General features: G+C 33.7%; 4 protein-coding genes across 11 annotated transcripts; 3 read left to right on the top strand and 1 right to left on the bottom strand.

Annotated features, from left to right (window-relative positions):
- The first annotated feature begins 51 nt into the window (after nucleotides 1-51).
- On the top strand, nucleotides 52-3,400 carry LOC120767854 (ras-related protein Rab-14). The gene is made up of 5 exons (XM_040094158.1): nucleotides 52-528; nucleotides 2,085-2,198; nucleotides 2,284-2,464; nucleotides 2,634-2,816; nucleotides 2,885-3,400. The coding sequence occupies exons 2-5, from the start codon at nucleotides 2,093-2,095 to the stop codon at nucleotides 3,060-3,062; spliced, it is 648 nt and encodes a 215-aa protein (XP_039950092.1). The 5' UTR covers nucleotides 52-528; nucleotides 2,085-2,092; the 3' UTR covers nucleotides 3,063-3,400.
- A 1,245-nt stretch (nucleotides 3,401-4,645) lies between these two features.
- LOC120767853 (polypeptide N-acetylgalactosaminyltransferase 35A) lies at nucleotides 4,646-7,386 on the bottom strand. Its single transcript, XM_040094157.1, has one exon. The coding sequence runs from the start codon at nucleotides 7,219-7,221 to the stop codon at nucleotides 5,398-5,400; it is 1,824 nt and encodes a 607-aa protein (XP_039950091.1). The 5' UTR covers nucleotides 7,222-7,386; the 3' UTR covers nucleotides 4,646-5,397.
- Nucleotides 7,387-7,658: 272 nt separating this feature from the next.
- On the top strand, nucleotides 7,659-11,029 carry LOC120769006 (DNA mismatch repair protein spellchecker 1). The gene is made up of 8 exons (XM_040095845.1): nucleotides 7,659-7,768; nucleotides 7,821-7,870; nucleotides 7,948-8,487; nucleotides 8,557-8,831; nucleotides 8,890-9,974; nucleotides 10,030-10,262; nucleotides 10,330-10,421; nucleotides 10,483-11,029. The coding sequence occupies exons 1-8, from the start codon at nucleotides 7,723-7,725 to the stop codon at nucleotides 10,937-10,939; spliced, it is 2,778 nt and encodes a 925-aa protein (XP_039951779.1). The 5' UTR covers nucleotides 7,659-7,722; the 3' UTR covers nucleotides 10,940-11,029.
- Nucleotides 11,030-11,263: 234 nt separating this feature from the next.
- LOC120768226 (calcium uptake protein 1 homolog, mitochondrial) lies at nucleotides 11,264-18,330 on the top strand. Of its 8 annotated transcripts, none has more exons than XM_040094805.1 (11): nucleotides 11,264-11,381; nucleotides 11,432-11,748; nucleotides 11,845-12,028; nucleotides 12,787-12,949; nucleotides 13,106-13,143; nucleotides 14,425-14,436; nucleotides 14,950-15,064; nucleotides 15,446-15,606; nucleotides 15,984-15,992; nucleotides 17,427-17,886; nucleotides 17,961-18,115. In XM_040094805.1, exons 2-11 carry the CDS (start codon nucleotides 11,483-11,485, stop codon nucleotides 18,113-18,115), a joined length of 1,563 nt encoding a protein of 520 aa, XP_039950739.1. In that variant the 5' UTR covers nucleotides 11,264-11,381; nucleotides 11,432-11,482. The 8 variants fall into 8 exon arrangements, with proteins under 8 accessions (XP_039950739.1, XP_039950738.1, XP_039950740.1 ...); XM_040094804.1 differs by having other exon boundaries at nucleotides 11,265-11,381; nucleotides 11,455-11,748; nucleotides 17,961-18,330; XM_040094806.1 differs by lacking the exon at nucleotides 12,787-12,949 and adding an exon at nucleotides 12,357-12,516 and having other exon boundaries at nucleotides 11,266-11,381; nucleotides 11,455-11,748; nucleotides 17,961-18,330.
- Nucleotides 18,331-20,803: the final 2,473 nt, after the last annotated feature.

The following is a 20,803-nucleotide window of genomic DNA, read 5'->3' as shown; positions in this document are numbered from 1 at the left end:
AGCCCTAAAAATGACAAATTGCCCAAAATACAAAATAATGAGAGAAAACGTAGAAGACAAGTGATTATAGAAAATTGAACAAATAATTTGTGTCTGCTGGTCCGACTTTATCAATGTAAAAATTTGTGAAAAATGTATAATAATCTCACTCGAAATTGAAAACGTTTATACATTTAGGGTCTTAATCAAATAAGAAGTTAATACGTCAAATAGTTGGAAGTTAATCTCAAAACCAAAGAAAATTTTACGAAAGGGATACGCAATTAGCAAAAATTTACAAATACAAAAGTACAAATTGAGTTATTCGTCATCATAATTCGTTTTTAAAAGGAAAAATTTACGCATTTGTGATTTAAACTAAATTAAATATTATCAAACTTATAATCAAAAGGGCCAAGGCATCGCCAAAAGAAGTAAAATCATTAAGCCAACAACACAGGTGGTGATTGTCTATAAGGAGACTTACCCACAGCAACGCTAACGCGAAGGGTATCGTTTAATCGGGGTCGGTGCTACAGTGTAAAAAAGGTAAGAGGCATGATATATGCTTAATTATTGATATTCCAGAAAAAATTACGAAAGTTTATATCAACCTCTAGTAAATTCTAGAGGTTGAAAATTTAACTTCCAATAAAGTTAGAGCGAAATTGCTACCTTGAGGTTTCAGTTTTGTTATCTTACATATATGGCGTATATATTGTAAACAAAGCAAAGCATATTATTTCTAGGATTTAAACAAAGACTTCGTAGGTACATTATTTCTTGGTTATAAACCTCATGTCTTAAAATTTTGGTACTACTTTAATCTTTATGGCAATTAAAATGCATATGTAAGGCCCTATATATATTTGAACATTTTACGTGCTCACCCATCCCTTGAGTGCTTTGTACATATTTTTTTGCATATTGATTTTACCGATGCTGTATGACATAGTAAAAGCTATTGCAATACAAGTAATTAACATATGTAAGTTGATATGTACACTTTTTGAACGTGATGTAAAATTAGTTGGGAGGTAAAATAAAAATATTTATCGTGCTAAACCCTCACTAACACATATTTTTATGTACATAGGAATAAATCAACTCCGTCATAGTTAAAAACGCATACCTGGCGGTAATTTATATAGGTCTGCTTGTATGTGTTAACGTTTTTATAATTATTTAAATATATTATTAAGCTGCGCTTATTTTGTAAATAACTTGTATGCAAAGTGTTATTGGCGAAAAAATGAATTGTTATTTGTATTAAATCTTATTCGGGGTTTCTTCTCTTCGTAATTGTTATTATAATTTATAAAAATTCTGCTTTATCATTATTGCAATACAACACAAATATCTGCTGCACAACCAAGGCTGATAGCTGTATGGGAATGTGGTCGTGAAAACATTTGTACGTACATTCTGCCACATGACAACTTTTTACAATATTGATGTTTGCTAGCATTAGTTTAGGTTTTCGAATGTTTCCCTCTTCGTTGTCTTTTACGCCTACAATTATTCATATATTTTTTCCAGTATGACTATATGAAACTATTTTTTTATATGTATGTATGTTTGTATATACATATGTACTTACTTAATAGGTATGTGCTTTTTCTCATGTGTAATTTATGCTGTTATATGTATGTAACTTAATTAAATTCTACATTTTCTACTTGCACTCCCTAAAAAGTAGCGATAACAAACTGCCACTGGCTTAGTTACCGGCATTACTTTAACGCCGCTAATAAATACACAAAGCAGCCAAAACTTTATACATATGTATATGACTTGAGTGAGTGCTATTGTTGTTGTTACCTACAACTCACTTGTTTGGTAATCAAACAAACTCAACCCATAGTAAATGGTGGCAAAGAAGTTTAAACTTTAAGTTTAACTTGAGCGGAAGTACAACCCAAAAAACGCTGACGATAACAAAAATTTGCTTTCAAATTTATAGAACTAAACAGTTTTTCCAAATATTAAAAATTATGTGGTCGTTGTTGCAGAAACTCTCAAATGATATCGATTTTTTTCTAGAAACTTGTATGTTGTTAAGATTTTTCTTATTTAAACTCCAAAAAATTTGTGTTTTTCCGCAGACCCAAAGATGTCATCGGCACCTTACAACTACAACTATATCTTTAAGTACATAATCATCGGTGATATGGGAGTAGGCAAATCATGCCTGCTGCATCAGTTCACAGAAAAGAAATGTAAGTAACTGTAGATGTGCATACAAAGTTTAAAACCTATCGCATACTTAAAAGTGATAATATTCATGTACTTATTAATTTGCAGTCATGGCGAATTGTCCTCACACAATTGGCGTGGAGTTCGGCACACGTATCATTGAGGTAGATGATAAGAAAATCAAATTGCAAATTTGGGACACTGCGGGACAGGAGCGCTTTCGCGCAGTAACACGTTCGTACTATCGTGGTGCTGCTGGTGCGCTTATGGTTTATGACATAACAAGAAGGTAAGCGTCTACTATTTCTCTCTTCAGCAAAATATTTGATTTTGTTTGAATTTTGAACAAAAAAAAATAAACTGTTTTTATCAATATTGCGAAAACACGAAATAACAATATCTTAAGTGAAAATGTGTACATAATGTTGAACTAACATTATAATTAATTTTCCACATAGATCCACTTACAATCATCTCAGCAGTTGGTTAACAGACACACGCAATCTCACAAATCCGAATACTGTGATCTTTTTAATTGGTAACAAATCAGACCTGGAGAGCACACGCGAAGTAACCTATGAAGAGGCCAAAGAGTTTGCTGACGAAAATGGTCTGATGTTTTTGGAAGCCAGCGCCATGAGGTAAGGTTATATTTTATTTTAAATGGTCTAGCTGCAAGCTAATTGCTTCTACTCGTTATTTTTTATAGTGGTCAAAATGTTGAAGAAGCATTTCTCGAAACTGCACGTAAAATATATCAAAATATACAAGAGGGCCGTCTCGATTTGAATGCTTCCGAATCGGGCGTACAACATCGACCTTCACAACCGGGACGAACTTCGCTAACAAACGAAGCACCCAATACGAAAGATCAATGTTCATGTTAAATTCGCATTTTTTTCATTCACTTTACTTTCCTCTTTTTTGTGTATTATTATATTTTCCCCTTTCTAATATTAAGTTTAATTATTACGAGGCAAAATGATGTGTAAAAACAAAACAATTGCTATTATCTAAGTAAAAAATTATATATACACATAAATGATAATTATTACAAAAATATATATACATATATATATATATACAGACGTTTATTAATTAGTAAACGTAATATCGAACAATTTGTAGCGAATTATAAACAGTTGGCAATGCTGAGTATGTAATGTGAAAATTAGTATTGTTTAAAACAAAAACATATTAAAGCGTGTATGCGCATTATAGAAAACTTTGTGTATTTCAATATACCTACAAACATACAACTGTGTGCGTGTATAGAAAAATAATTAAGAAATTCCCAAATTCACTTTTAGCCAATATGCAATTTAATTGATTTCTTTTTTTTTTTGTTAAGTGTAGGAACTTTTGGAAAAGAAGTTTTTCTATATTTTAAAATCATTAGCATAGTGTGTACAAGCAAATGAAACAATATCGCAATATGCGTAAGTTAGTTCAAACAAAACGATCGATCTAGATATATTAGTGTGTGAGTTAAATAAAGTAATTAAATCTGCAATTAAGCATAATTAGATAATATCATTGATATATACATATTCACATTTTAAAATATTGAGTTGAGTATAAAATTGCAAGGAAATTTTGAAAATTTGTAGGTACAAAAACGTAAATTTTAAACCTTTGCCGCAATTCAAATTCGTTAAATATGTTAATTAAAATATATGTGGATACTTATATTGCAATTAACTTGCAGAAAACATATTTAAGCTCGTTTATCAAGACCTGCGAGTGTTGCCGTGTATTGTGCTAATTAGAGTAATTAAAAATTGCAAATCGAATCTGTCTAAGAAAAAACATTCAGAAAGTTTTTCTCAAATTTTCACACGTACAACATTTTTTTAATATAGAATAAGAATATATTTCAGTATAATTCACCACACTCATTACTACCACTAAAAAATTATGAAAATGAATTTTCCAAAATTTCACCCCACCTTAAAGTAAACAAGTTCCGCCCAGAGAGTTTTCTACCTCTCCGTGTTGTTTAATTTTTAAGGCAAATTTAAAGCGTTACGTAATCAGCGTGGTTTTTTTAAGTTTCACTGGACACTTGCAGAGTGGTGAAAAATTTTTTTAAGTCTTCACACCCACATATGGATCAAATAAATTAGATTTTTGTCATCAAATATATTAGACTTTTTTCATATATCTGATTACTCCTGTTAAGATTTTTGGAAAAATTTCCTGCTTATATTTTTCACTTTCCATCCTTTCCGTCGTTTTTATTTATAAGATGTTTAAAATTCCATAAAAATATCAGGTGTTTTATTGGAAAATAATATAAATCTAACCTTCATTTGTTCGTTTTTTGGTCTTCTAAATAAATTCCTTGGCTCTTCAGATTTGTCGTTTTCATGTTTTCCATTTGCTTGCATGATACATAATAGAAAAATTTAATAAAAAACAAACGTGTGGCGCTACGCCCAACCGTATTTAAAAGAAATACTATGTATAGTATATATATATAGAGGTTTTATGAAGAAAATACATTTTTAGTACATACAAACCAAACGTAAAAAAGACACGCAATAAAATGGTATTCTTAAATCACATAAAAATAACTTCTTTAATTATTACTCGTTTTATATGTATGTATTGAAACTTACATAATCTGTTTACATATTTTATGGAATACAATCTATGTTTGTCTTTTTAAATTTTCACTCTACACTTATGAACATATAAAAATAATAATTATTAAAAATATGTAGCGTTTGAAGCGAATTACATTCGTTACTCTAAACGACTTATTACGGTGTACATACAGCATAAGCTTAATTAACTGGGCTTAAACGATTACAAGTAAGTATATGAAATAAAATGTCTTTACACTCATTTTAAAATTAAGAAAAGTTAGCAGACTCCTGTTAATACATATAAATAAAGATTTTAGAGAGCACTTGTAGCCTTCAATAAGCATTAAATTTTTTGTGTGCTTCGAATTTGTCAAATTTAATTTTTTAACTGGCAAACATTTTTTTTACAAGTTTGCTACAGCTGCCAAATATTTGTTCTCATGTATTGACTTTATGTTTTGTTTACACAGATTTTATCCTATAAATATGGTTGTATAATAACTATATTGCTGCAGTAATATCAGTCTATAATTACGGTTTGCACAACTTATGGCGCCTGACATGTTTTTGTTCGTGTTTTCGCACATCACTCTCAGTGTCGCAATTCATTTATTTTCCATTTAGGCATATCTCACGACGCCTCTTCCACTTTAACAATATCCCATGCACTGGCGTCATCCTTAGAGCATAAATCTAATCCAATACGTGCACCGATGCTTGCACTTTTGGCGCGCATACAGGTTCCCGCGGCCATATTGTAAATGGGACTGTGTTCGGTGCGCGTATGACGCCACTGCTGATCTCCTAGCATTTCATGACATTTGTTAATGTGCACTTGAGCATCACCATACGATTCCAGACACAACAGTTTATCCAATACTATTTCAGCTTTATCTGTTTCGAACCAAATTTGATTGCGTGTACGCATGCATGCTTGTAAAATTAGTGGACTGCCTTTCTTAAGGAAACCTTTTACTTTGGGTGCCACCACCGAGGCACATAAGTTAGTGCCGCTTAAACGTATCATGTACGTAGCGATATAATTACGTTTTCTAGAGTGCCATGGCTGGTAAACACTTGCAGATGCTGATTTTTTAGTTTCCTGTCCTGGTAGCTGCAATTCAGGGTACACATTTTTCATGTACCAGGAGAAGTCGTGGCATTTCAAACGGTTCCGCAACTCCACACGTGTTGATATGTCACCATAATCCATATCACGCGCAGAATTTGTTTCTTTCAGGAAGTACTCCTTAAATTCATCCATCCATACGTGGGCTGCACGCAGTGAGTTCCGCTTCATTGTATCCTTGCCATCAGGCGCCGAATAAGGACGTCGTTTGCGAAAGATATGTCCTATGCGTGAGCAAGGATATATCTTAATGGCACCATGGCATTGCCAGACACGGAAGGAAATTTCGATATTCTCACCACCCCAGATATCCATTCCCTCATCATACTCGCCGATGTGTTTGAAATATTGCCGATTAATTGCAAATAAACCACCGGCCATTGTGGGTGTTTTGAATGGACCTTTAAAATCTTCGTCTTTCTTTAAAGTGCCTTTCGGCAATGTTATCCATTTATAATGTAATCCCCAATTGAAACCTCCACGCACTAATGGACTGGAAGTGTATTCAAAAGTATCAGGACTAATAAGATCCATAACTGGCACAGCGATAGTTGAATTTTCTTGCTTAACAGCACGCACAAGTGGTTCTGCCCACTGTTGATTAACTTCAATGTGTGAGTCCAGGAAGACGAGTACATCACCTTCTGCAGCATGAGCGCCTGCGACGCGAGATCTTATAAGACCCTCACGCTTCTCATTACGTATATAATGTAGTCGGTCATAATGCAGTTGCGCGTGCAAATCACTTAACAAATGAAATTCCAATTCGGGAAGATCGCTAAAATCGTCCACAAGAATAATTTCTTTTAGGACATGTTGAGGCGTGCGTTTAATTACGGAATTTATAGAACGTATTAGCGTCATTTTGTGTTCATTATAAAAGCACATAATAACTGAAATTGTCGGCAAATTTTCTTTTGGATCGGTGGGTTCACGAGAGCAAACCTTATGCCGTGTGTCAGGTACCTCACGATAAGGTCCAATATTGTTTGAAATAAGTGCGTTGAAGGCATGATTTTTAAAGCCAATGTCACGTATGTATTTATCCTTCTTATCTCGTAGAACTCCCAGCATTTTTAAAGGATCTGTGTCTTCTTGGGTTACGCCTCCCTTCAATTCTTCCTTACAACAATCCTCTACGCGATTTTTAAACAAAAATTGAGGGTTTGGCGTATGTGTCTCATTTGAACTGGGCATCTTCCATCCACCTTCAATAATTGAATTGTGTTGGTAGTACATGTAGTATGTAAACGCTAAAGATGCAAGCAATGTGAAGAATATTGTGCTCGAGGTAAATCGCCGGAGGTGACATCTTCTCAACATCATTTTGAACCCGTTTTGATACGATGGCAAACGTGGAATATTTTTTGTTGAAACTTGAGTTGCTTCGAGGTCACTGTTTACTCAATATGAGTAATAGAAGAAGTTATTAATTTATGCAAAAATGAGAACCTTCAACATTTTCTTGTTCATAGACCACTCTTTTTTGTTTATTAATTAAATGCAAGTCAAACAATTCTCAATAATACCAAATGTGTCCATTGTAGATGGGATAATTTGTATAGACAAATTAAATAAAAGTCTAAAAATTAGTTTGGTATTGGTTATTAGAAAATATGTAAATACAAATATTTGTATATTGTACTTCATTTCTGGATCATAAAGATGATTAACTTATAAATTAAATTAAATAAATTTTACTGAAAATCTGCCAGTCAATGTCATTGTGATTGTCATATTGCCTTTAGAAAAAAAAGAAGAATTTGCTCAAGGCGCGCGAATATTGCAAAATAAATTATTTTCAAACATCACAGAAATATTGTAAAAATGGAAGTTATAAATGCTAATAGACAGGAGCCACAGTTAAATCTTGGTAGGTAAATTAAGAAAAGAATTATGTTTTCAATTAATAGTAATTTTTTTAGATATTAATGGACAACGTAACTTCATCAAGTACTATGCAAAATTGGAGGAAGTAAGATTCTAAAAATATATATAACATATATGTATATGTTTATTTTTAATAAATTAATTACAAAATAACTTTCATAGAAACCCGCGACCACTGTGCGCTTCTTCGATCGCATTGATTTTTATTCTGTGCACGGCACTGACGACTGCGAACTCATTGCAAAGCTTGTCTACAAGTCGACCGCTTTTGTGCATCACCTTTTGCCAGATGAACCCGAAAAACTCAGTTATGTTACGCTATCAAAGGCCAACTTTAATATGGCTGTGCGAGAGTTATTGCTAGTGCGCAATTTCCGCGTAGAAGTTTATGTACGGCCGCCTGGAGCTTCAGCTGTCAACAATAATTGGAGCCTTGAATACCGTGGTTCACCTGGCAATTTGCTACAATTCGAGGAAATTTTGTTCGGCAATAAAGAGATACTTGTAAGCAATAATTTGTTGTCATTGCAAGTACGCTTAGTTGAGGGTAACCAACGGCGCTTAGGTGTTGCTTTTGTGGAGCAGAACGATTGCCAGTTTCATGTATTGGAGTTTGTTGACAATGATTTCTTCACCGAACTGGAAGCAATGGTCGTGCTGTTGGGACCAAAAGAATGTTTGTTGCCTGCAGGTGACGGGGAGGTATGTTTTTATTATAATTTGCGTCAATTAGCAACACACTTTTTATTTAGTTTTATTTACGGATTGTAGTATGTAGCCGTCAAACAACTACTAGAGCGCAACAATGTGGGCGTTACTGTACCGAAGCGTTCTGCTTCTACACCCGCTGAGAAAAACGACTTGCTGCAGGACTTGAATCGGTTGATACGTTTTGCGAAGGGACAACAGGAAGATGCATTAACGTTGCCGGAAATGCAACTTACTATGGCCATGGAAGCATTGCGTGTGGCTATTAAATATTTAAATCTCGTTAATGACGCCAGCAATTTAGGTCATTACAAAATGATGCAGCTGAATCTTAAGCGGTAAGCTCATAAATTAAACAATGCCATTTTTTATTGTTTTCGGTCCTATGTCTTACAGTTTTGTACACTTGGATTCAGCAGCTGTTGCAGCGCTCAACATTTTACCCAAACCCGGTACGCAACCCAACTCTCCCGGCTATCACTGGCAGAGCATATTGGGTGTCCTCGATCATTGTCGCACTCCACAAGGACATCGCCTTCTGGCTCAGTGGATAAAGCAACCGCTCCGTAGTATTGAAATTCTAAACGATCGCCATGACATTGTACAGTGCTTGCTCGAATCACCTAGCACACTAACTTCCCTTCACGATGACTACTTGAAACGCATACCTGATGTGCTAATGCTAACTAAACGTCTGCTACGCCAAAAAGCTACCATGCAGGACCTCTTTCGAGTCTACCAAGTTATTTTGCGTACTCCACGCATAGTAAACACGCTACTGAGTCTCGAAAATGCCACTGTGAAAAATGTGCTGTGTGTTACAATGAAATCGCTCTTAGAAGATCTGTCCGGTTTGAAGCAATTAGTTGAGCAAGTGGTGGATTTTGAAGCCATCGAAGCAGGAGATTACCTTGTGAAAGCTTCCTTTGATGAACAGCTGCAGGACATGAAGAATGATATGTCACGTATTTTAGCTAAAATGGAACGCTTACAGCAAAAAGCTGCAGATGACTTGAATATGGAGAAACCGCAAGTGCGTCTAGATAATGTTGCAAAAATTGGTTACCACTTCCGTGTGACTTTGAAAGATGATTCCGAGTTGCGTAAAAATAAGAATTATAAAATTTTGGACGTTGTGAAGGGTGGTGTGCGTTTCACCAACGATAAACTGTCCGAGTATAGTGAAGAGTATGGAAACTTGTGTGAGAAGTATGAAGAGCAGCAGAAATCAGTTGTGGAAGAGATTATCAAAGTGGCTATTGGGTACGCGGAGCCACTTAGCTCATTGAATGGCGAATTGGCGCAACTGGACTGTCTGGTCAGCTTTGCATTGGCCGCAATGAGAGCACCAACACCCTATGTACGACCGAAAATGTTAAAGGAGGGAGCTGGTGTGCTCTCCTTGAAGGACTTGCGACATCCTTGTTTGGAATTACAGGAACACGTAACATTCATCGCCAATCACGTGACATTCGAAAAAGGTGAGTGCAAGTGAATATATTGTGTGTATTTTTTTATATATACGTGAACTTTTAGATGTATGCAACATGTTCATAATAACGGGTCCTAATATGGGCGGAAAAAGTACATATATACGTTCTGTGGGCACGGCTGTCTTAATGGCGCATGTTGGTGCTTTTGTGCCATGTAGCGAGGCGATAATAACTATGGTTGACTCAATATTGGGACGTGTGGGTGCCAGTGACAATATAGTGAAAGGTTTAAGCACATTCATGGTTGAGATGATTGAGACTTCGGGCATTGTTCGGGTAGGTGAAAGTTTATTTTTAAATTATGTGTGGGACACATATTTGATAATTTATATTAATTCTACAGACTGCCACCGAGAATTCTTTGGTGATTATAGATGAACTTGGCCGCGGCACATCTACATATGAGGGTTGCGGTATAGCTTGGTCCATAGCTGAGTATGTGCTCAATTATTACATTTTAATGATTTAATTCAAACTTTTTTTATTATTGTTCTAGACATTTAGCGAAACAGACTAAATGCTTCACCCTCTTCGCAACACATTTCCATGAGATAACCAACCTAGCTGAGTCTGTAAAAACCGTTAAGAATTGCCATATGGCCGCCGTTGCAGATGCTGAAAATTTCACTCTGTTATATCAAGTACGTCCTGGAGTAATGGAGAAAAGTTTTGGCATACAAGTGGCACGTTTGGCCAACTTTCCCGAAGCTGTTGTACATACGGCTCAACGTATTTATAGCGAGTTTGAAGATGAATACACCGAAAAGCAAGTTCAAAGTGATAAGGAACTGTTGGATAAAATTGATGCAGCTGTAGAGCGGCTAACAACAACGGGTAATGACGTTGACATCGATGAAGCGGAATTAAGTGCATTGGTTGAAAATTTCGCTAGGGACATTAAACAACTAGATAGCGAGTATTTCCGTGCTGTACTATCGGTGGAAGGAAACTAAAACGTCTAGTATTTGTAAATTACATTGATTCAGTATTCTTCCTTTTTATATCGAGTTGTAATAAAAATGTTGCTAATTCTTTGTTAACAATTTTGTGTTTCTTCTTAATGGTTAGAGTTATAAATAACGGAATGCCTTTTAAAAGCTTGTATTTTGCGGATGTCTACTTAAATAACACATTTTTTTGAAAATATATAGTTAAAAACAAAATTTTTAAATAATAAAGTATATCATAAACCCGGTTACTTGTGAAACGGTTAACTGTTATGATTGAAACAGCTGATTTGGTTTATTGTGAAGTGTTGCTAAAAGAAGAAGTAGAATTCATTCCATTCTTGGTTTTTCGAAATGAAAACATATTATTTATCACAAAATAAATTAACATTATACGAATTTTTGTTTTGATTATTGGTTAAACACTGCACAAATTGCTAAGTGAAATGTGTGTATAGTAAAGTTTATAAATTGTATAGTGACAACCATAACATATAGACCCAATTGTAATTTTTCTTCAGATTTGCGCAACAATAAAACTAGGAGAAAATGTCCTTGTTACGACAGTGTGGCGCCAGTTTGCGGCGTCAGAATGGAGTGCAGCAGTTGCTGTTAAATTCCTTAACGACTGGTGGCGGCCAGCGAAACTTCAACCAGCTGCTACTTCAGCCCGCTCCTAGTACAACAAATAAGGTTGATTCGGTGCGCGGATATAAAAAATTTGGACACAAAGAGGAACCCACACCGCGGCTAACAAGATATTTTCATGTATTTGTGGGCACACTGTTCTTCATAACTATATTGGACTGGAAGAGGTATGTATGTGAACGCATAAATATATTATGCTTACTGGAAATAATTTTTTTTTAAAAGCATGTATTAATTATATATAGTATGTATTCTAAATTTAGGTTAAAGCGCGCATTAATGCCGAAAGTTGATGCCGACGCACCAAAGCCCAAAGATAATCCGCAGAAAAATAAAGTAAAGAATAATGATGATAGCGATGCGGAAGAATCGGATGGTAAAGATGAACCTGCTATTTGCAAGGAAAGGCGTTCTGTGAAGGAAAAAATGGGTTTTCGCGAACGCAAGGTATGGATATTTTGTAAAGGTGGAAGGTAGGCGTTTTATTGGCTTAATCTTAGTTTAAGCTTAATCTCTGAAAGGTCATTTTTATTTATTAAGTCAATTTATTTTACATTTTGTATATATAATATATTTCTTTTTTAGCTGTTCACTGTTGTAAATTAAATTAATTTTCTTTTAATTTCATGTTACATGTGTTTAAATTGCCTTTTTGTTAACCAAATATGCACAATATGCACAACCCATGCATTTGATTGCATACATTTTGTTCATATGCACTGTGTTCATATAAATAAATGAATGGATCGTGCAATTACCCTTGCCCTGGTTAAAGATCATTGAGTATGAAAACCGTATACGCGCCTATTCTACACCGGACAAAATCTTTCGCTATTTCGCCACAGTACGTCTTACCACAGCTACAAGTACCGAAGTCTGCATGACGCCTGATGACTTTCTGCGTTCGATTTATCCTGGCATGATGCAGCCCGAGGGTATGTTTCATTCGACTATAACAAAATTAGGGCAAACGTACAAAAAGTTGTCTACGGTTAAATATACAACGTCCGTTTAAATGTTAAAAAACTGTATATATAATTTATGTGATTATTTATTTTTAAATTCCGTTAATTATTTTCACTTTTCCTGCTTAATTTCACTATGTTCTTATGCGAAAATGTTTTTCTTTTAAATTCCAATATGTGTTTGACATATCATTATGTATTACGCGCATAAATAATATTCTGCATTTCATGTCTGGCCAGATTATCGAATACGAAAATCGTATACGTCAATTTTCGACACCTGATAAGGTGTTCCGTTATTTTGCCACTATACAAGTACCGACATCAGATGATCGCTATGAAATCTTTATGACTCCACAAGACTTTCTAACTAGCATGACGCCAGGCATGAAGCAACCAGAGGGTATGTCGAATTAACAAAAAAATAAGTAATCTTATACAAAGAAAAAGAAAAATAATTTGACAAATCATTTTTTGTACATTTTTATCTAACATATATATTTTTATATTATTGAAAATTAATGTCAGTCTCTCTAATAAAACTTATTTTTGCTTATAGGTTTGGGACTTGACCAATATCGCCGTTACGATCCGAAGGTATATATTTTTCGTATATAATACATTTAAGGATTGGGATCTAAAAATTGAAATTTTGAAAATTTAAAGTGAAAATTACAAAAAAAAAAAAAAATAAAATAACTTTAATATATAATAATATAAAATATAAATATGACAAAATATTAAACGAAATAACCTAAATAATAAAAATATATACATATTTGTATATAAAAAAACTTAAACAATTAAAATGAAAATAATTAGAAACAAGAAGAAATGTTAACTGCGGCTGTATCGAAGTTGTCATTCTCTTAACAAGCATTTATTATAGCATAAAAGTGTATAAAATGATCTTGATCTAAGTTTTGAGCGGCCAGTTTGTATGGCGGTATAGAGATCCAATTTAAACAATTTTTGCGGATTGTTGTGTGGCCTTGGAAAATAATCTATGTCGAGTTTTGTGAAGATTATTTGTGAAATTAAAAAGTTTTTCATACAAAAAGTTGATTTTGAGCGATCGGTTTCTAAGGCAGCTATATGATATAGTTATTTAATCTAAACAATTTCTTCCGAGAGAGTCGCGTTGCATTGGAAAATGCTCTGTGTCAAATTACGAGAAGATTATTTGTGAAATTAAAAAGTGTTTCATACAAAAAGTTGATTTTGATCGTTCAGTTTGTATGACAGCTATACGCTATAGTGGTTCGATCTGAACCATTTAATTTTATATTGTGTTGTTGTTTTGGACAGTGTTCTTTGCCAAATTCCGTTAAGATTATTTGTGAAATAAAAAAGTTTTCCACACAAAAGTTGTTTGAAGCGGTCGATTTTTATGGCAGCTATATGCTATAGTGATTCGATATCGATGATTCCGACATAAGAGCATTTTCGCGGAGAGAAAATACGGTGTGCAAAATTTCAGAAAGTTATTTAATAAAATGATGGACTAGTTTGTGTATATACAGGCAGACATCGCTAAATCGACTCAGCGCGTCACGTTGATAATTTATCTTTATCAACTATTAAAACAATCATATAAAAAAATTATATGAAAATTAAACTAAAACTTAATATATTAATCCCATAAAAAATAAATTTATTAATTCTAATAAAATAGATAATGTTAACAAAAAAAATTAAATAACACATAAATAATATGTTTGTGCAATGGGTAAATAAATCTGAATTACCACGTAAACTATTTTTAAGCCACTTACAGCATCATTTTTCAAAACACCAGCCCAAATTTCCTCCCTGTATCTAATATCACAAAAACCTTTTTTCTCCTCACCACCTATAAAACATGCTCTCTACTTACAGGTTGCAGGCGAGGTATTTGTGACAAAAAGTCATTAATAAAGAAATAACAGTAACCATAAAAAATCGGCTGTAATTGTATGAATAAACGAATGCTATGTGTACCCCCCACTAGTCTATGTTTATAAAGATTCTATATACACCGTTATAATACGAATTAACTTATTTTGCATGTAGCACTAGTATGAATGTGCGTGCAAGGCAAGCACGTCTATTTAGCTTGGCTTGCAAAAATTTTACTGACCCAAAAACTTGTGCTTAACAAGAAATATTATAGATTTATAGACATAAATGTTCTTGCACTAATTTAGCTGCTTTCGACACTTAACTTTTTCCAAACTCTTTGTATGCCAAACTATGCCCTTTATTGTTTAACCCGTTTTGTTGAATACATAACAAAGAAAAATAAAAAAAAAATTAAAAAAAAGCAGTACCGTTAACCATTTCACATGTTTGATTTTCGTGTTTTTGAATTTTGTCTTTGTTTCTATTAGAAGAAGTCAGCTAATTAATATTTATTTTGTGCAGGATGTTGCTGAGTGTTTGAAGCTGCATTTGGCGAAGGACAGTATTTTCTACAAATTGGGCTCCTTTGGTTTAATTACCTTTTCGGACTACATATTCTTACTAACAGTGCTCTCAAGTGAGTTTACGATACTGCAAAAAAAAAAAAAAAATAATAAAAAAAAAATAAATAATTAAAAAATTAAAATTACAACAAGAATGCAATAACTTATAACAATTGTTCAATTCACAACCTGTCGTAAAGCATCGTAAACTCGTAAAATTATAAATTTTTACACTTTTTTTTTTATAATTTTACGATTTTACGATGCTTTACGACAGGTTGTGAGTTGCTCAATTATAAAAAATTTTCGTTTAATAAATTTATTAATTTTTTTTTCATTTTCATTAAATTTTTTTATTTTTATTATTTTTTTTTATTTTTATTATTTTTTTTTATTTTTATTATTTTTTTTTATTTTTATTATTTTTTTTATTTTTATTATTTTTTTTATTTCAGCTTCTCGTCGTCATTTTGAAATCGCTTTCCAAATGTTCGACTTGAACGGCGATGGTGATGTGGATAGTGAAGAGTTTGAAATGGTCGCCGATTTGGTGCGCCAACAATCCACCATCGGCATCAGGCATCGTGATCATGCAGCTACCGGCAATACATTTAAGGTATGAGCGTATTTCCTAAATATTTTATTTTTTCTATTTTGCTTGAAAAATACATATGTATGAGTAGATTAGTGTTCCTCGTTGCCACAAATATCTGTCCTTATTATATTTTATTATTGTATATTTGTATTGCCTATATGTGTAAATATGTATGTATGTATTTGTCATACTTTACCACTTAAGTCTACTAAATGATCTCCTAATTGTAAAATGTATTTTCTATATCTTTGCTCTTTTGCATATCTTTTGTAAATAATGACTAATGCAAAACTGTCACAAAACCACCACCACCACCACCACTGTAACCACAACTGCCATAACTAACAAATGCCTAATCACAAAAATCAATAATTAATATTTTACCTACTAAACCAAAGCCCATGAAGGTATATACTACTTTGGGTAACTGTATAAGTATTTTGCTTCACTAATTCGAAATTCACCTTTTTCACCATACGCCTACTTTTTGTTAATGCTCATTTTCGCTTACTGTTAAAATTAACTTTTGGTTTAAAACCATAGACCCGACTAACATTTTATTAATTTGTTTATTTAATTAGAAATTGACCACCTTTTATTTCTCACGATTCCTTTTCACTAATCATTACTTACTCACCAACTTGCATTTTCGTTTTGGTTTAATGGAAGCTGAGTAACTGTGTAATTATTTTCATACATTCATATTCTCTTTGTGTTATTAACGGTACTATTTTGTTTACCTAATTTAAAATTCACCACCTTACATTACCACTTTCCATCAGCTGCATTTTTACTCACCAATTCACATTTTCGTTTTGAGTTATTGGTAACTGGGTAACGTAACTAATTCGAAGTTCACCTTTTTCACCATAAGCCTACTTTTTGTTATCGTTCATTTTCGCTCATTGTTAAAATTAAATTTTTGCCTAAAAATATTGGCCCGACTAATATTGTACTTTTTCACTTAATTAGAAACTCACTACTTTTCGTTTCCATTAATTTTTATTTGTCGCTTTCTGCAAAAATCAGCTACATTGTCACTCACTGACATTTTTTCTTTGTGTTAATAACGGTACTATTTTGCTTATCTAATTTGAAATTCACCACATTACATTACCGCTCTTCAATCAGCTGCATTTTTACTCCACAACTCACATTTTCGTTTTCGTTTATTTGTGACTGGGGAATTAAAACGAAATTCACCTTTTTCACCATGCCCCTACTTTTTGTTAACATTAATTTTCGCGTACTGTTAAAATTAATTTTTGTCCTAAACATTATATATACCCCGACTAACATTGTACTATTTTGCTAACATTTTTTGAAATTCACCACTTTAATTTTCACTATTAATTTGCACTAATAATGATTTACTTACCATTTCATATTTTCGTTTTGGATTAATGGAAACTGGATAACTGTAAAATTATTTTCCTCAGCTAATTCGAAATTCACGTTTTTCCCCATAACCATACTTTATTTATTTTCGCTTACTATGAAAATTAACTATCAAATAGTTTCATAATTGCTAAAAAATATGTTACTCGACTAACATTTTGTTTACCTAATTTGAGATTCACCACATCTCATCTCCACCTCACATCACCACTTTTCATTTCCATTTATGTTTATTTGTCGCTTTGTGTAAAAATCAGCTACATTCTCACTCACTAATCCATATTTTCGTTTTGTGTTACGGTACTTTTGAGTTCCCATTTGCACGCATTAAAGTGTCGCCCATTTTCACTCATTAAATTGGCTAAGCGGCTTAAGTTGACCACTTGGTTGCCAAATTACTGATATACTTGAATGTAGAGTTTTTGAAACTTCAACTTTCACAGGGTGTGAACTCGGCGCTCACTCACTACTTCTTCGGCCCGAATTTGGACCAGAAATTGACCATACAAAAGTTCATTCAATTCCAAGCTCAACTGCAACGTGAAATCCTAACGCTGGAATTCGAGCGTAAAACTCCAAACAGTGAAGGTCTGATTACTGAGGTGGACTTCGCTGAGCTACTGGTGGCCTACGCTGGTTATTCGCATAAGAAGAAGTCGCGCAAGTTGAAGCGTGTCAAGCGTAAATTCAAGGATAATAATTTGGGTATCTCCAAAAAAGATTATCTCGATTTCTTTCACTTCTTGAATAATATTAACGACGTGGACACCGCACTGACGTTCTATCACATTGCGGGCGCATCGATTGACCAGGCTACACTCAAACATGTGGCCAAAACTGTGGCTATGGTGGATCTAAGAGATCATGTGATCGATGTTATATTCACGATTTTCGACGAAGACAGTGAGTATAGATGGCATTTTGTGTGTTTTTATTATTTTTTGAACTCTTTCAATATCTTCGTGCGTAATTCGCAGACGATAATCAGCTGAGTAATCGCGAGTTCGTGGCTGTAATGAAGAATCGCTTACAGCGTGGTTTGGAGAAGTCGAAGGACACCGGTTTCATCAAAATGATGCGTTCGATGTTGAAATGTGCCAAGGAAACAAAGCCGGTGCTTTTGGATCTTTAAACGAAGAAAAAAGATTTAGTGAATTATTCAACGACTGTGCTTTTTAAAAGCTCGCCACTTTTAGATAATTATGAATATTTACCATTTGTGTACACTTCCTATTTACTAAACCTGTTTCTATAAATAGTTAATTTTAACATAACCTAGAATTATACTTTTTTATTTAGTTTGTTTGTTCGATAATAAATATGCAATGCAATCGCGTTAACCTCTTCTTCTTGACACTTTTCTTTCTTTAATTGATGGGATCTCCGATCGAAAGTCTCTACAGAGGTCTGGTAGATGCAAAGGAATTTTGATATCGAATTTTGTTGAAACGACACCACCTCCCACTCGAATATCTAGTTTGGACCCATCTGTATAGAGTCCTATCCCTGCGTCCCTGAGAACATTCCTTCTTATCCACTCTTCTCTGCAACGACAGAAAATATTGAGGACCGAACTTAAGTTCAACTCTATAGGAAACTCTATAGGAAAGACCATGGTATTGGGTAGAAATGGTAATCTACTAAGTGTCTTACTAAAGCGTGATCCATTTCGAGGATTCCTAATTTTTTTTTAAGAAAAAACAAAGAAACTTAAAATTTAATTGGGAGTGGTTTTTATTATTCGAAAAAACATTATTGGCATTTATTTTTTGGAGATTTATCTTTCTCAAATCTTGGCCGCATTTCGTCTCAGATGCTCCATCCGTTGAGTCTAATTATCGATGACTCGTTCGAGTATTTCGACCGGTAACTGGCGAATGACACGCGTGATGTTTTGCTCTAAAGCATGAATCGAAGCGGAATTGCCCGCATAGATTTTAGATTTTATATATCCGCACAGGAGAAAGTCTAACGGTGTGATATCCCACGATCTTGGTGGCCATTTGCTCACCAAAGTGTTCTCTCAATAAATTCATTGATTGACGCGATGTGTGGGAAGTGACGCCGTCTTGTTGAAACCAAATGTCGCCGGGATCACGAGCTTCAATTTCAGGTATCAAACAGTCGGTTATCATCCCGCGATAACGGCCGCCATTGACGGTTAGGAGATGTTCGAGTCTCAATCACTGCGGCAGTATCGGAAAGTATCATATTCGACGCAAAAATGTTGCAATATAAGTATGAGCTGAGTATCTGCAGAAAAGCAACACTGTCGCAATATTGCTGCAGTTATTTGCTTGCTCGAACATCCCCTTACGTTCTCACCGTCATCGTTTTTGAAGAAATATGCACCGATGATTCCATCGGCACACAACCCAAATCATCCGTTGTTTTTTCTGGATGCAATGGTAGCTCTTTAGGTTGCGTTTCATCCCAAATGGTAAAATTTTGTTTGTTTATTGGGTTCTCATCACTGAACAAAATTTGCTTAGAAGCCGTGGGATCTACTCGGAACTTTTCAAGATAGCCCGAAGCGTTGTCGCTTGGTAAGGTCGAGCGGCTTCAGTTCTTCCACAAACTGTATTTTGTACATTTTTAAGACCTCGACGTAAAATACGCCAAGCCGTTCCAAATCTCAGTCCGAGTTGCTGCGAACGGCGCCGAATCGACTCTCCACGGTCTTCGTGTACACTCTCAGTTACGGCTGCTATATTTTCATCACTGCGTGCTGGAAGTGGTCGAATATTATTCAATAATGAATGATGGGTCTCAAGATGGGATGATATTGCGAATATTACGCTCAGTATGCCGATTATGTTGATCATAGGTAGAGCGAAGCAGGCGAAACACATTCTTTATAGAACGTGAATTTTCATAAGAAAGTTGAACGATTTTTAAACGTTGTTCAGGCATTAGTCTTTCCATGATAAAATGCCAAACAATACTAAACAATATTAACATGACAGCTTGGCACGACTCACTCGTGATCTGTCAAAAAAAGCCTATTGAAAAAGTACCTTTACTGGCATCATCCGTTATGTTCTTTATTAGTGGTGACTAATGCGGAGGTTTCCCTTTTCCAGTTAAAAAATAAATAAATTGCCCCACTCAGCAAGTTGCAAGAACTTTTTTAAAATTGAAAAATATATGTATTTCTTTTTTATTTTCTTTTTGTTCTTTATTTATATATTTAAAAACGGTTCAATCGGTTTATGCTGTCGCAGTTGACAGAAGTTCTCTGTGTTCTTTTATTATGCTTAGAAATTATTAAAAAAAAACTTTTTTTTAAATAAAACTCAATATTATTTTACATATTTAGTGTACATTGATGAGTTTGGTTTAAAATAAAATTTATGATTTTTTACATAAATTATTTTTATACAAACTATTCCCACTTGCATTTTACTAATTAGTTAACAGTGTTGGTCAAATAATTTTTTGATCTTCATTTTAATATTCAAAAAATTGATTTATTAATTATCTCTCTCTCATATACATAACTATATATTTACTTAGTTTGCTTGTTTTTTAAATAAATATTTCTTTCTCATTTTACTACGCTTAATGATCGTAAGAAATTCATATAAATATAATTTACGATTTTAAAAATTTACTTTTAAATTTAAAGGCAATCTGTTGAATTAATTCATCATAAATTTCTCTCATCTCAGTTAATATTATATATATATATATATTTTTTTTAATTTTTTCTTTTTTTATATTTCAATTAAGTTTTGTAGGACGACAATGTTGCTGCGAGAATTAGAACCTTCAACGCTTAGCGTTAAGGTTGTTTCTTTTGTGTTTGCATTTGCATTAT

This window comes from Bactrocera tryoni, chromosome 2 (genome assembly GCF_016617805.1).
Source record: "Bactrocera tryoni isolate S06 chromosome 2, CSIRO_BtryS06_freeze2, whole genome shotgun sequence".
NCBI classification, from domain to species: Eukaryota; Metazoa; Arthropoda; class Insecta; order Diptera; family Tephritidae; genus Bactrocera; species Bactrocera tryoni.
Note: the sequence above shows the minus strand (reverse complement) of the source record. Positions and strands in the feature narration are given on the sequence as shown.

What these genes read in the sequence shown, in the direction of transcription:
- LOC120767854 (XM_040094158.1), top strand. Translation starts at nt 2,093, where the DNA reads ATGTCATCGGCACCTTACAACTACAACTATATCTTTAAGTACATAATC. An exon ending in TCAGTTCACAGAAAAGAAAT is followed by an intron (nt 2,199 to 2,283) that starts GTAAGTAACTGT and finishes ATTAATTTGCAG; the next exon opens with TCATGGCGAATTGTCCTCAC. An exon ending in TTGGAAGCCAGCGCCATGAG is followed by an intron (nt 2,817 to 2,884) that starts GTAAGGTTATAT and finishes TATTTTTTATAG; the next exon opens with TGGTCAAAATGTTGAAGAAG.
- LOC120767853 (XM_040094157.1), bottom strand. Translation starts at nt 7,221, where the DNA reads ATGATGTTGAGAAGATGTCACCTCCGGCGATTTACCTCGAGCACAATA.
- LOC120769006 (XM_040095845.1), top strand. Translation starts at nt 7,723, where the DNA reads ATGGAAGTTATAAATGCTAATAGACAGGAGCCACAGTTAAATCTTG. An exon ending in AGACTTCGGGCATTGTTCGG is followed by an intron (nt 10,263 to 10,329) that starts GTAGGTGAAAGT and finishes TTAATTCTACAG; the next exon opens with ACTGCCACCGAGAATTCTTT. An exon ending in ATAGCTTGGTCCATAGCTGA is followed by an intron (nt 10,422 to 10,482) that starts GTATGTGCTCAA and finishes TTATTGTTCTAG; the next exon opens with ACATTTAGCGAAACAGACTA.
- LOC120768226 (XM_040094804.1), top strand. Translation starts at nt 11,483, where the DNA reads ATGTCCTTGTTACGACAGTGTGGCGCCAGTTTGCGGCGTCAGAATGGA. An exon ending in TGGGTTTTCGCGAACGCAAG is followed by an intron (nt 12,029 to 12,786) that starts GTATGGATATTT and finishes ATGTCTGGCCAG; the next exon opens with ATTATCGAATACGAAAATCG. An exon ending in AGGCATGAAGCAACCAGAGG is followed by an intron (nt 12,950 to 13,105) that starts GTATGTCGAATT and finishes TTTTGCTTATAG; the next exon opens with GTTTGGGACTTGACCAATAT.